The sequence below is a fragment of the Serinus canaria genome, chromosome 5 (assembly GCF_022539315.1).
Source record: "Serinus canaria isolate serCan28SL12 chromosome 5, serCan2020, whole genome shotgun sequence".
Taxonomy (NCBI): domain Eukaryota; kingdom Metazoa; phylum Chordata; class Aves; order Passeriformes; family Fringillidae; genus Serinus; species Serinus canaria.
The window spans coordinates 10,298,828-10,312,436 of NC_066319.1; the positions used below are offsets into that span (position 1 = coordinate 10,298,828).

Genomic DNA, 13,609 nt, shown 5'->3' on the forward strand with positions numbered 1-13,609 from the left:
CCGAGTGCTTACCAGGACAAACACAAATGTCTCTCCCCTGCCCTGGTTATCCGAGGGGGCCTGCAGCCCCGGACAGGCCGGTTCACAGCCGAAAGCACATGCAGGGAAATAGTTTCCAAACCCCAAAAGCAAACCTGAAACTGGATCCGTACAGACAGGCTCCGGGAGCTCAGATAGCAAACCTCCTCCTCTGGGTCTGACTGCAAGCCCAGGGCTACCGTGGGCTATCGGTTCTTTTTTTTTACTTCAGGCAAATCCGAAACGTGGGGTGATGGAGGGGGCTTAAATAAATATATTAAATTATTTTTTTAAAACCCCAAACAAACAAAAATCTTGCGAACATATGTATTAGCATATATAGATTAACGTATCCTTCTGTGAACGCGCCTGCAGCTCGCACGACAGGCCCCCCAGCACTGGAGCTCTGTGAGGGCTGCAGCTCGGCAGAAAACGGCGCGGGGACGCGGCGGCCGAGCGGCCGCCATGCAGCGGCTGCGCCAGTTGCGTAGGCCCCGATGCCCTGCGCGGCGTCGCCGGCAGCTCCTGGCGTAGCAGCGTTCGTGAATACCGGTGCTGCACTGCGGCGGCGGCACGGCGCAACCAAACCTCCTCCCTCCGCCGCCCACCCCGGCCCTGGCACCGCCCCTTTCCTCGGCTGTGATTGGCAGGACCGGTGGAGCGGTCGGCGGCGATTGGCGGGTGCCGGCGGGAGGTGGGGTAGGTTGCGTGAAGGGTGATAAAGTTAGTGGGGCTGCCGGGGAGCGCCTGAGACGCGGCGGCGGCGGTCGGCGCTCTATGGAGGTGGCGGGGGGAGGCGTCGGGTCGGTGCTGCTGCTGCTGTGGTGACTCGGAGACTCGCAGACTCGCCCTGTCCCGCGCGCTCCCCCCTTCCCCTCCCCAGCCCCGGTCCCCGGCTCCCTTCCCCTCCCCCCCCTTCTCTTGCCTTTTCCCCTGCCCTTGGTAGCCGCCGGGACCCGGGGAAGCTGACAAGGCCTTAGGGAAGGTGAGAAATGCGGGAGTGGCGGGAGAAGCGCGGATCTGGGGCCGGGAGTGAGCGGGTACTGCTGCAGCTGCAGCCTAAAATGGCGGCTGCCCGGAGTGGCCGCCATTTTCTTGTCAGTTGCTTGTCTGTTTCTCCCGCACAAAATGGCGGCTCGGGCCGGCCGTCGCTCCCGCTACCGGCTTTGCGGGCCCTGCCGCCGCTGAGCGAAGGGGTGGAGGAGCTCGGCAGCCCCTGCCGGGCGCGGAGGGGAGGCTGAGCGGCAGCGTTTCAGGTTAGAGCGAGGGAGACGGGATCGGGCAGTGCCTGTCCGTACGGGCTGTGCCTTAGTGGCCTCGGCTGCGGCATGGTGGTCTGGCCGCGGTCTGCTGGCGCCCGCACTGCCTCCCAGATTTCCCTTGGAGGAAGAAGCCGCGGCAGGTATAGCGGGCTGCAGTCTGAGGATCCTCATGGCTGATGGGGACGTGACGAGAGGATTTTCTATTTATTTTTTTCACTATCGTTCATTGGCTTCTCTTCGCGCGAGTGGAGAGCGGGCTCCCGAAGCGCCGCGTCAGCCGCCTCGCCCATGTTTCCTGTTTGGGGGCTCGGGCGCCGCGGTGCGGGGCGATACCGCCTGCTTCGCCCTCGCGTCTCCCGGGGCGGCCGCCGTGGTGCGGGGGAGCGGGTCCCGCCCGGCGCCCTGGCGGAGAACAAAGAGCCGGGCGGGCGCGGGCAGCGGGCGGCGCCCGCCGGGCGGGGCGGGGGGGCGGTGGCGCCGCGCGGCGCCTGCGGGGGGCGCCCTCCGCGGCCGAGCCTTTTGTTCGGCGCTGCCGCCGCCATGTTGTCCCCGCTCCGCGTGCCCGCGCCGGGCGGGCGGGGGGCACTCGGTGCGCTCGGCTCTCGGAGGGCTCCGAGCGCATCCGGGACACTTCAGGCGTCCTTCCCCCAGGCGTTTCTGTCCCTGTGCTCGCCGCTCTGCTACGTGAGCGATGCGGGGAGGTTCTTCATGCAAGCTAAAAGTTGAGGTGGTGGGTGGACGGTGGCTTTTTATCGTATTTGGTAGCTTAGTACGCCATTTGGATGCAGAATACACGCCTTTTTCTGCATTAAGCATGCGTTTTCTTGTCTGATGTTTTAATTTCAGAATTTGGCTGCTTTGTTGTGTCATTATAAATCAAAGTTTCTAAATCACGTCAGTAAAGAACTCACTGCGCTGTTTAAAAAATGCGTTCATTCCTGCGTTCATTCCAGTCTTGGCTTTTGGATAAACTTAAAGGTTTTGCTCAGTCCATGAGTCCCTTGTCTCTTTGCCCTCAGCCCCGCTAAAAAACATGGCTACAATGATGAAATCGGCCTTCCTGTGACTGTCCCAAAGTATTGCCTTAATGAAAGTTTTCTTAATTTGAGTATACTTCAGTGTTGGAGGGTTCTCATTGTCAAAAAAACATTTGTACTTTTTGAAATTAGATGCTATGGCTGATAGTAAACAAGTATAATATGAATGCTTGGTTTGTCTTTCTAGGTTTTGTTTTTCCCTACCCCGTCAATTTAATTTTATTCTTTTGAAGATTCTTCGTTGTCAAGCCGCCAAAGTGGAGAGTGCGATTGCAGAAGGGGGTGCTTCTCGTTTCAGGTACCGTTTGTTTGTTTGATGAGTAGTTAGCAATGGAAAATCTTCTTGGAGGGCATCTTAAATTAGTGTAATGTTTATACCAAAACTGAGATGTTTGGACTTACCCAGGATTCCATGGTTGTTTTTAACAGTGCTTCTTCAGGCGGAGGAGGTGGTAGGGGTGCACCTCAGCACTATCCCAAGACTGCCAGCAACAGGTATGTCATCTTGCTCTTTGATTTGCATGATTTCAAAGTCAGAGCATGCTTGATAATGAGTATAAAACTGAGTTAAAGATCTTTAAATGTTCTCCAGTCGTGCCATTTAAAGTATACCTCATGGTTGATAGGCAGTGCATGGGGTTGTTCATGTACTTGACATAAAAAGCATGGAGAGTATTTTTGGGTGCCAGGCATTGTTGTTGTTGAGTACTTTCCCATGCAGCAGATGTTGCAGTGTTGGTAGGGGTAATTGTGTCCTCTTAACAAAGCAAGTAATGGAATTGGTTTGAGTAAGGCATCACTGAAAGGTTAAAAGGGCAGTTCTTCAAATCACTTGTTTCTGTTTTAACAACTGTATTCTTCAAAATTTTGCAGCGAGTTCCTGGGGAAAACCCCAGGGCAAAACGCTCAGAAATGGATTCCTTCACGAAGCACTAGACGAGATGACGACTCCGCAAACGACAAAGAACGACATGATGCAATCTTCAGGAAAGTAAGAGGGTAAGTTCCATGCAGATTTACCTCTTTCCTTACTGTTTTCATCAGCAGTGTGTACTTAAGAAATGTGCCGGAGGAAAGAAAGATGTGGGCCTTGAGTTTGGGGGAGGTGTGTCCTTTAGCAAGGAACCAGCCTGATGATCTAGCAGCAGAAAATGCCAAAAGTAATTCTTGTAAGCAGATGTGTATTTTCAATGGTACTTCATAGTCTGAAGATAGTAAAAAAACAGTTGAATGGAAAATTACACTTTTCAATTGTTAATAGATTTCAGAAATAAAAATTAGTGGAGTCTAAAGTGACATGTAGCATGCTTACAGTATCTCTATATTCTGATTTTGATTTTTGTTCCTTTTTAGCATACTAAATAAGCTTACTCCTGAAAAGTTTGACAAGCTATGCCTTGAGCTCCTCAATGTGGGTGTAGAATCTAAGCTCATCCTAAAAGGGGTCATACTGCTGGTAAGCTGCTTGCATTTATTTTAACTGAAATTTTCTTGTATGCTAAAAAGCAGAGAGTTGGTTGGTTTTGATGGGATACAGAAGTAGCATGAATAATGCTTTTGTGTGTTTGGGTTATCAAACACCATGTCCCACGCCTGCTTTCTGTGTAAAAAAGGATCTACTGGGGAGGAAGTAGGTTTAATGGTTTGAGTTTTTCATTTAGAAGTCTCCACAATGACTAAATGTGATTTGGGTTCTATGATAATTTTTTAAAATAATCTGAGGTGTGAGTTAGCCATTTTATTTGCTTGGCCTCCCCTTCTTCCTCTTTTCCTGAGGAGCAAGCCACTTGGTTTTGGAAAGGCTACCACTGGTGACCTCTGGGGACACTGATGCAACTGTTACATCACTTTTTTTAAACAAGATCAGATTAGTGATGCTAACATAGATGTTGGCATAGTAAAGTTGAGTTTTGGTGGCCAAGGATTAAAGAGCCTTTTCAGAAGCAAGCAATGGCTTTTGTCCTTTACTTCAGCATTAAGACTGGTCTTGGACTACACTGTTTCTGTGTTTGGTTAAACAGAAAACAGGATGTTGTAGGTGAGAGTGATAGTAATCCTTTCTGTGTCTTGTAACTCAGTCCCCTAATAACATTTGCACCCTCCTGCTGCTCGCTGCCCTACTCAACCTGGCTCTCTGTAGATCGTAGACAAAGCCCTTGAAGAGCCCAAGTATAGCTCACTGTACGCTCAACTATGTCTGCGACTGGCAGAAGATGCACCCAACTTTGATGGCCCATCAGCAGAGAGTCATCCAGGACAGAAGCAAAGCACAGTGAGTGCATCTCTCAATCTGGAATGGTAAATTTTGCATGTGTATGTAGCTGCCCTGATTAGCTTAATTGTTGTCTTTGTTCTCTTTTTGTAGACATTCAGACGCCTCCTAATATCTAAACTTCAAGATGAATTTGAAAACCGAACCAGAAATGTTGATAGTAAGTTTTAAAACCACTTTAATACAGAATGTATTTGTCATCTTTTCCCACAGCCATGTAAAACAGGCTTCTTTGTTTTTCAGTCTATGATAAGCATGATGGTCCCCTCCTCCCTGAGGAGGAGGAACAGAGAGCCATTGCCAAGATCAAGATGCTGGGGAACATCAAATTCATTGGAGAACTTGGCAAGCTTGATCTTATTCATGAATCTATCCTTCATAAGTGCATCAAAACAGTGAGTATACAGATTGGGAGGAAGCTAGGAGCAAACCAGAACTTTAAAACAAACAAACAAACCCACACACAAATGTTGATGCTGCTTTGAGAGTTTGGGAGCAGAAGCATAAAGTGACTGAAAAATGTTTCCTGATGATTACCCATCCCCTCCTGTTACATTTTGGCATGATTTAGAAGTAAAATTGGCTTTGTTCAAAGCCATAAGAGTTCTCTCCAAGGGAAAATAGACTTGCCCAGATTGAAGAACCTAAGGCACATGTCTTCTAAGTGCACACAATTAAGAATTGGCAGATCCTAATTTTAATTTTTTAGTGTATTTGCCTTCAGAACAAAACATGTTCCTATGTGTCAGTGTACAAAGTTTGTTGTAATTATGAATTGTCATTTAAATCCTAAATTTCCACTCTATTTTTTCAGCTTTTGGAAAAGAAGAAGAGAGTTCAACTCAAAGATATGGGGGAGGATTTGGAGTGCCTCTGTCAGATAATGAGGACAGTGGGACCTAGATTAGATCATGCGAAAGCCAAGGTATGTGCCTATCTAGTGTAGTCATTAACCTAATTAAATTATGTGGCTAAGACTTTTGATTGCTTGAACCTTTGTATTCAGTATTCATAAGTACAAAACAGAGGTTTGATTTTTTTTTTTTTCAGAGAAAAGAGTGGCTTCTAGACAAATTCTCTTGATAGAAAAAGCCAATCTTTGAAACAGTTTTAAGCATCTCACTAGGATGTAGTTAGGGTCATCACGAAATCATATAAGTGAGATGATTTGATTGTTTTTCTAAACATTGCTTGAAAAGAGGTGCTGAGGAACTATTCTTAGCACAGCTAGGTGATTGGAGAGATGGGAGTTAGGAATGTAAGCTTAAAATGAACAGAATTTTGGCTGTCTTTGATTCCAGTGTCTTGATGTATTAGATCTTTAAACTCTGTCACCAAGGAGCTAGACATGGCAGGAAAGGACAGCTTGTTGAGTTTTGTCTTGAATGTCTTGAGTGAAAACACTCCAGGCACTGATAGAACTATCCTAACTTGTAACTTTTGTTCCCCCAGTCCTTAATGGATCAGTACTTTGCCCGAATGCGCTCCTTGATGTCAAGTAAGGAATTGCCAGCAAGGATTCGTTTCCTGCTGCAGGTATGATGATTGAATGGCTCCCTGCTGCTTTTTTTTTTTTCTTGCAAAACGGTCTTGAATTCTTTCCTAATACCCTGTTCTTTTCCAAGGATACTGTGGAGTTGAGAGAACACAACTGGGTTCCTCGCAAAGCTTTTCTTGACAATGGACCAAAGACTATCAATCAAATCCGTCAAGATGCAGTAAAAGTGAGTGTTGTGTGTGAGGTCCAGAGCCTGCCTTGGTGCTCTGTGCTTGGGAGTAGTTCTCACACAGTGTCACAGTTGGCTTAAGGGTTAAAAGCAGATGGACTTGTGTAGCCGGGGTCTAAAAGCTTGGCTTTCTTGGGACTGTTACTTGAAACTGACCAAAATTGTAATTCCTGTTTTAAAGGATCTGGGAGTTTTTATTCCTGCTCCTATGTCTCAAGGGATGCGAAGCGACTTCTTTCTGGAGGGACCCTTCATGCCGCCCAGGATGAAACTTGACAGGGACCCACTCGGAGGGCTTGCTGATATGTTTGGACAAATGCCAGGTACCCTGACACCACAGGGGTGATGGGGTGTCTGTGGCTCTGCTGTGCTGAATAAGAACTAAAACTGTCATTTTTCTCCTTGATGATCCAGGTAGCGGAATTGGTACTGGTCCAGGGGTTATTCAGGATAGATTCTCACCCACCATGGGACGCCATCGTTCAAACCAACTCTTCAATGGCCATGGGGGTCACCTCATGCCTTCTGCTCAATCCCAGTTTGGAGACCTAGGCAAATCTTTTCTGAAAAGTCAGGTAAGGAAGCTGTTCGCACTGTGACTTCAGCTTGTTTAGAAGCACTTCCTGAGATGCGTATGTTATGGATTAAAGTCTGCTTATGTTAAAAGACCTATTCAGATTTGATGCTGATAACTGATGCTCAGCTGATACAAAAATTCTAAACCACTTTTTAAATAGTACAAAAGATGCAAGAAGTACACTTTTTTTTTTTTTTTTTAACTGCAAAAAAAGGTGCATGTGGCTTTGGTGGGTCAGAACGGTGTGTTTTATTTAAAAGATGGCCCTGTTTTTAGGGATAGATGCTACTCTCCCACCACCCCTGCTCCTTCTTTCTCCCTTCCTGGCAAATAGAATCTTTGTTCCTCTGGTCCCTCTGGTACTACTTACCAAATGATGTACGCCACTCCATCATCTGCACTTCTTTCTCTATATCTCCCTTTCTGAAATAGGGGCAAAGCCAACTCTACCATACCCAGAATCAGGGACTCTTATCCCAGCAACAAGGACAGTCGAAGGATATGCCACCTCGGTTTTCTAAGAAAGGACAGCTTAATGCAGATGAGGTACATGACATGCCTACATTATTTACAGCCTATTCTAAATATTGCCCAATGATTATAGCAAGACGCGTTATTATGAGGACTAATGCTGGAACTCTTTCTCCTCCTCCTCATTCTCCTCCTTCTTTGTCCCTTCCTCTTTCACCTTTTACCCCCCTCACTTTCCTTAGGGTATCCAGCGTCCTATGAGCAAGACTGAGATATGAGGGCAATTTTTGGGGTGTCCTTTCCTTCCCACACACTTCCAAGAACACTACTCTGACATCAGTTCCCATGCATCCTATTGATAACAAAACATTTAATTAAAACTTCAGAAAATCCTGAACTTTAGAAACCCTGAAGTGCTGGACCAGGTTAATTTTTTTGTTGTTTTATTTTCTTTTGTTTAGAACTGGATAATAGGCAAAATTTCAAATGCAGAGTAAACTGCATTGTGATTTTGAGTGTTAACCAGACTTGTATCCCGATTTCTGAGCAATTTGGTAGAGTTTTATTTTGGCTGTAAAATACATCAGCAAGCATGCTGATTATCTTCTTGGGTCTCTAACATACTGCATCTAAAAGGAGCATTTCCAGGCTTTTATACTAGTTGAACTAAATGCCAGTAACTTGCTTTTGGGGGAGTTTCAGAACACATGTGGCTTAATCTGTATTTGAGTATTAATATTGTAGAAATGGAGTCATGCTTCAGTGAGATCAGTTGGAGTGAGTCCATGGCTGTATATTGTTGGTCAGAATACTTGAAACAGTTTGAGTTTTTGTTTGACTTACTGTTTACAGATTAGCCTGAGACCTGCTCAGTCTTTCCTGATGAATAAAAACCAAGTGCCAAAGCTTCAGCCCCAGATAACTATGATTCCTCCCAGTGCTCAACCACCACGCACTCAGACACCGCCTTTGGGACAGGTAATTACAAAAAGTTCCTGTGTGTTTTTGGCTATACTTTCCTGTTTGTGCTTGGAAAACCTAATTTCAAATGTGGGGAGAGAGAAGTCTTTGATTACACAGACCAGGACTTGAGAAAAGAATGTATGAAACCAAACTAACTTGAGTTCCATCTAATTTTTTGTGTTTTGTTTTGTAAAACATGATATGAGCAAAGGTAAATGTGCTACAAAGAAACCAATTGTGGTCTCTTTTTCAGCCGCCTCAACTTGGTCTTAAAACAAATCCACCACTTATACAAGAGAAGCCTGCAAAGACCACCAAGAAACCACCTCCTTCTAAGGAAGAACTACTTAAACAAACTGTAAGTTAGTGTGCAATAGTGAATCCTAGAGCTTTGGGTGTGATCTTCAAAAAGAATGTTTAACTGTGCTGCTCTCCTCTCCAGGAGGCTGTTGTGACTGAGTATCTGAACAATGGAAATGCTAATGATGCTGTCAATACTGTGAGAGAAATGAGAGCTCCGAAACACTTCATTCCTGAGATGCTGAGCAAAGTAATCCTTCAATCCCTAGATAGATCAGATGAGGACAAAGAGAAAGCAAGTACTTTGATCAGCTTGCTCAAGCAGGAGGGAATAGCCACCAGTGACAACTTCATGCAGGTATTGTGGTCTGATAATCTTGCAGTTCTTGTTTCTTGGCTCTTCATGGTGTTGATCTGCTGTAAAGGCAGTGTGCAGATATTTTTTAAAGTCCTGCTAATCTGAGGAGGTAAAAATAGTACATGAACCTGTGAGGGGCACAAGAAGCAGTGAAAGGAAGACATGAAGTATTTAGGCATTTGGAACCTGGGATCCTCTTTACAAGTGATTACTGAAAATATACTATGAGTGTTATGTTGCACAGGAACAGAATTATTTAGGAATTTCATCTTGTGTGTTTACTCTCTTAGGCATTCCTGAATGTATTGGACCAGTGCCCCAAACTGGAGGTGGACATCCCATTGGTGAAATCCTACTTAGCACAGTTTGCAGCCCGTGCCATTATTTCAGACCTGGTGAGCATTTCCGAACTGGCTCAACCACTGGAAAGTGGCACCCATTTCCCTCTCTTCCTGCTCTGTCTTCAGCAGTTAGCTAAGTTACAAGACCGTGAATGGCTAACAGAATTGTTCCAACAAAGCAAAGTGAACATGCAGAAAATGTTACCAGGTAAGATCTGCCACACAACTCTTCTGTTACCTGATCCTAGAGTAGGTGAGATGTTCTAGTTTATGCCAGAGTAAAATAACATGCAGGGTTCTCTTGGTGGAATTAGCTGTCATTATTGTTTGAAATGATGTTTCTTAAGGGGTGGCTGGAGCATGAACCATCACTTAGAGCTCTTAAAAAGCACTTAACACGTGTCTTTATTTCCTTGTCAGAAATTGACCAGAACAAGGACCGTATGCTGGAGATCTTGGAAGGGAAGGGGCTTAGCTTCTTGTTCCCGCTTCTGAAACTGGAGAAGGAACTGCTAAAGCAAATAAAATCGGATCCATCCCCTCAAGCCATCTATAAGTGGATTAAAGATAACATTTCACCCAAGCTTCATGTAGATAAGGGATTTGTGAATATATTGATGACCAGGTGGGATGCTGTTTTGATGTATTTTAGGTATTTGTTTGATTAGAGCATTAGTGTCCTACTGGTAGCTTAAAGGCTCAAATGTAGCTCTGCAGAAATCTGAGATGCAGTACATGGGGAGACAGATTGTTTTGAGTGAACCTTCTGTAGTAAAATCCCGTTGCATTTGAGAAGAAAGGCAAGTCTCCAGGCTTGTATCAGTATGTGAAGTGGTTTCTTGGGGAGGAAGTCTAGACCCATGTGTTTTTCTAGAATGTAGAGCTGTTACAAAGGCAGAACAAGGATTTTTGGTGCACTGTGAACCACAGTACCACTCCCTATGCTGCTTGCTCCTGACTGCAGGTGGAAGCAGGAGGATAGTTGCAGTGATAGCTATCTGAACTTCATGTCAAGTGCTTTGATCTCTTAGTTTATAGAACTTAGTTTGGCTTTTTTTCTGTCCAGTTTCTTGCAGTATATTTCTAGTGAAGTAAACCCACCCAGTGACGAATCGGATTCTTCATCTGCTCCATCTAAAGAGCAGCTTGAGCAGGAAAAACAGCTGCTTCTTTCCTTCAAGCCGGTGATGCAGAAGTTCCTCCATGACCATGTCGATCTGCAAGTGAGTGCTTTATATGCACTCCAGGTGCACTGCTACAACAATAATTTTCCAAAAGGTTAGTATATCAAGGTCTTACTTGAATTGGCTTGTCCCTACATGTGTTAAAATTCAGCAAGTGGTTGAGAAGGTTATAAAGCTAACCAAGTTGAAATTGACTTTCACAGGCATGTTACTGCGCTTCTTTGTTCATTTCTATGACATGGAGATCATTGAAGAAGAAGCCTTCTTGGCATGGAAAGAAGACATTACTCAAGAGTTTCCAGGGAAAGGCAAAGCTTTATTCCAGGTAAATCTAACATTAGAGACTCAGTGTTTATTATTTCTGCTGCACTGAAGTGTTTGAGAACTTTTGAAGTGTCTGAGACTTGTAAATATCTAGGAACTGCATGGAATATTTCACTAGGAAGGAGTTACAAGCAAGATGATTTCAATCTCTCCTCTTTTCTAGAGGCCTGTGTGTAGTGGCTGAAAGGTTTTTTAAAATGAGTTTGGGGAGGGGAAAGATGAGTGTTCTGTGTTAAGTACCTAATGGAGAAACAGTTCCTGCTCCCTTAAACCAATTTTGTGTAACTGCAGGTAAACCAGTGGTTAACCTGGCTGGAAACTGCTGAAGAAGAAGAATCTGAAGAAGAAGCTGACTAAAGAACCAGCCAAAGCCTTAAATTGTGCAAACATACTGTTGCTATGATGTAACTGCATTTGACCTAACCACTGCGAAAATTCATTCCGCTGTAATGTTTCACAATATTTAAAGCAGAAGTATGTCAGTAGGATATTCTCTGCTAAAGGTTTTTGTAGTATGTCTTAATAGTCTACAATAAAAATATTTTAGAGTATCTTCAATGTTTAGATAACAGTGTATTAGCAGCATGCAATAATTACATCATAAGTTCTCGAGCAGAAGCAGTCTGTTGCAAGGGTCTTCTTTGCTGCCAGTTATCATAGGCTGTTTTTAAGTTAGAAACTGAATAGCAACACTGAATACTGTAGAAATGCACTTTGCTCAGTGTAATACTTGAGTTGTTGCAATATTTGATTATCCATTTGGTTGTTACAGAGAATCCTTAACTGTAATCGATGGTTGTTGCCGTAATAGTATATTTGCCTGTATTTCTACCTCTAGTAATGGGCTTTATGTGCTAGGTTTTAATATCCTTGAGCCTGGGCAAGTGCACAAGTCTTTTTTAAAAGGAACAGTTTACTTGCACAAAAACTGATCGGCTGAAGAGATGGTTTAATGCCCTTTGGAAGAGGTTTTTCTGGGTGTGAAACATGACATGGTGAGAAATTTGAATTGGTCCCTCTTACAGTACTGAAATTAAGTCTATTTATCAAGACATGTTCATGCCCTGATTTTATATACTTGTATCTATCAATAAACATTGTGATACTTGACTTGTTTCTGAATGTCTCCCAGTAGAAAAGCTTTGGCTGATGACTTCTTCACTTTAAAAAAATGAAACATCAGTGGGAGTTGCATTAGGTTGCAAACATCCTGAAATTATTTTTACACTCCTTGTCTGGATATGCAGATGAATTCTAAATAAGGTCACAGACAAGATAAGACACTACAGGTGTGTTGTGACAGGAGGAGAATGATGGAATTCTGCTGAAGAAATGGTAGGGGTTTGCCTTGTGGTCTAATGTATGCTTTATCAGTGAGTATGTGCTTTTGACTTGGTTAATGCTTTGAGCTTCCCCCCAGGCCACATGCATGTTTCTGAATCAAGTGGCACTGTCTATTAGCTGCCTGTTACTCAAATTGGCAAAAAAGATGCCTACAAAAGAGTTGAATGATGTTGCATTGTACAGGCTTGAAATGTCATCTATTAAATACTCAAAACACCTTACTTCTAGAACCTTGTCCCCAGTGAGTTTTTTTGTCCTCATTGATACTCAAGACTTAACTTCTAAGGTGCTGTATTTGTAGTGGCAAAAGGGTAGTGGCTCCTGGACTGGAGCTTTGTTTGCCAGTGGTGTGAGTGCTGTAGCCTATAAACTGTTATGCAGCACAGGAGGTGAAGAAGTGGAGCCCAAGAAAGGGACTAGAGCTGATAACTAGGCTTGCTTGGAGGAAAAGGAGAGTTGGAGTTTGCAGTGGAGCACCTTGTAACACTGCAGCTGGGAAAAGCCATGGTTTGCTTTGAAAGACTCCAGTCATAGCTCTGCCCTCCTGAGTGTTTCTTAGCTGTGGTCTGTCAGGGAGTTCTGCTACTGCCCTGGGAGCTTCTGTGCATTGTGGAGCCCTGGAAATCCAGGGACTGTGCTCTACAAGCCAAGTGACGTAAAAGGCATTAACTTGAATTGGTGGCAGAATTCATGGCACCATCCCTACATTTCAGAAATGGGGTGTATTCAGCACTTCAGGAAGAGCAGGGGATACTTGGTGTGGGTGGGGTCCAGTTAAGAGACAGGAATTCTTCAAATGCAGTTCAGGGCCTTGAGCTCGAGAGCTGGCTGTGTCTGATGGAGCTGCACCTCCCATGTGGCAGTGGTGAGCTCTGACATCCTGGGGCTTCCCAGAACACTTAGTGATATGTTGTTCCTCTGAAACTCACTCTTCCCTATCTACGGAGTGACGTAGTCACTGCTGGAACTAGAGGGGTGCAGACTTCACTCTCCTCACTCCATGTGCAGGCTCAGGTGCATGTGTGCCATAGGCACTGAAGTTCTGCAGTTCAATCCTCATTTAGCAGGATGGACAAATAAAAGTACAGTTATGGGGTCCATTTAATCCTAACTATTCCAAAATTCTGTTCTAGAATTGCTTTTTAAAGTGTAATAAGGTGCTGTGAAGTGAAATTTGCCATTGTTTCACTAATAGTGTTGTGGTTTTCCAAGTTTGTCAGTTTCTCCTTGAACTTTGCTGTTACTGCTGGTTGGTTTGGTGGTGTATGGTGCTATCATATTTCCTGCGTACAAGGTCATCTGTACGTGAAGCATGTGATGCACTTTGCTCCTGTGCACTGCAGAGAAAAGATGGGGAGGAACCACAAGGCAGGAAAAAGTGGTTTCCAACTCGAGTTTTATCAGAGGTGAGAGGAGAAGGTAGAAGGATGT

General features: G+C 44.6%; 1 protein-coding gene and 1 non-coding gene across 2 annotated transcripts; both read left to right on the plus strand.

The window, feature by feature from the left end:
- The first annotated feature begins 515 nt into the window (after nt 1–515).
- On the plus strand, nt 516–11,944 carry EIF4G2 (eukaryotic translation initiation factor 4 gamma 2). The gene is made up of 23 exons (XM_050974717.1): nt 516–695; nt 747–821; nt 2,551–2,615; nt 2,747–2,812; nt 3,191–3,316; nt 3,671–3,773; nt 4,458–4,589; nt 4,683–4,749; nt 4,833–4,984; nt 5,404–5,514; nt 6,042–6,125; nt 6,215–6,313; nt 6,498–6,639; nt 6,731–6,891; nt 7,326–7,439; nt 8,217–8,342; nt 8,581–8,685; nt 8,770–8,985; nt 9,276–9,534; nt 9,747–9,951; nt 10,393–10,604; nt 10,714–10,835; nt 11,126–11,944. Exons 1-23 carry the CDS (start codon nt 516–518, stop codon nt 11,189–11,191), a joined length of 2,988 nt encoding a protein of 995 aa, XP_050830674.1. The 3' UTR covers nt 11,192–11,944.
- Nucleotides 7,481–7,648, plus strand: LOC115485515 (small nucleolar RNA SNORD97). Its single transcript, XR_003946291.1, has one exon. It is a non-coding gene; the product is annotated as a small nucleolar RNA SNORD97 (small nucleolar RNA).
- Nucleotides 11,945–13,609: the final 1,665 nt, after the last annotated feature.

Excerpts from the sequence above, each read along its gene's own strand:
- EIF4G2 (XM_050974717.1), top strand. The coding sequence starts at position 516 with ATGCCCTGCGCGGCGTCGCCGGCAGCTCCTGGCGTAGCAGCGTTCGTG. Across the intron at positions 2,813-3,190 it reads CCCAAGACTGCCAGCAACAG|CGAGTTCCTGGGGAAAACCC; the intron begins GTATGTCATCTT and ends AAAATTTTGCAG. Across the intron at positions 6,314-6,497 it reads TCCGTCAAGATGCAGTAAAA|GATCTGGGAGTTTTTATTCC; the intron begins GTGAGTGTTGTG and ends CCTGTTTTAAAG.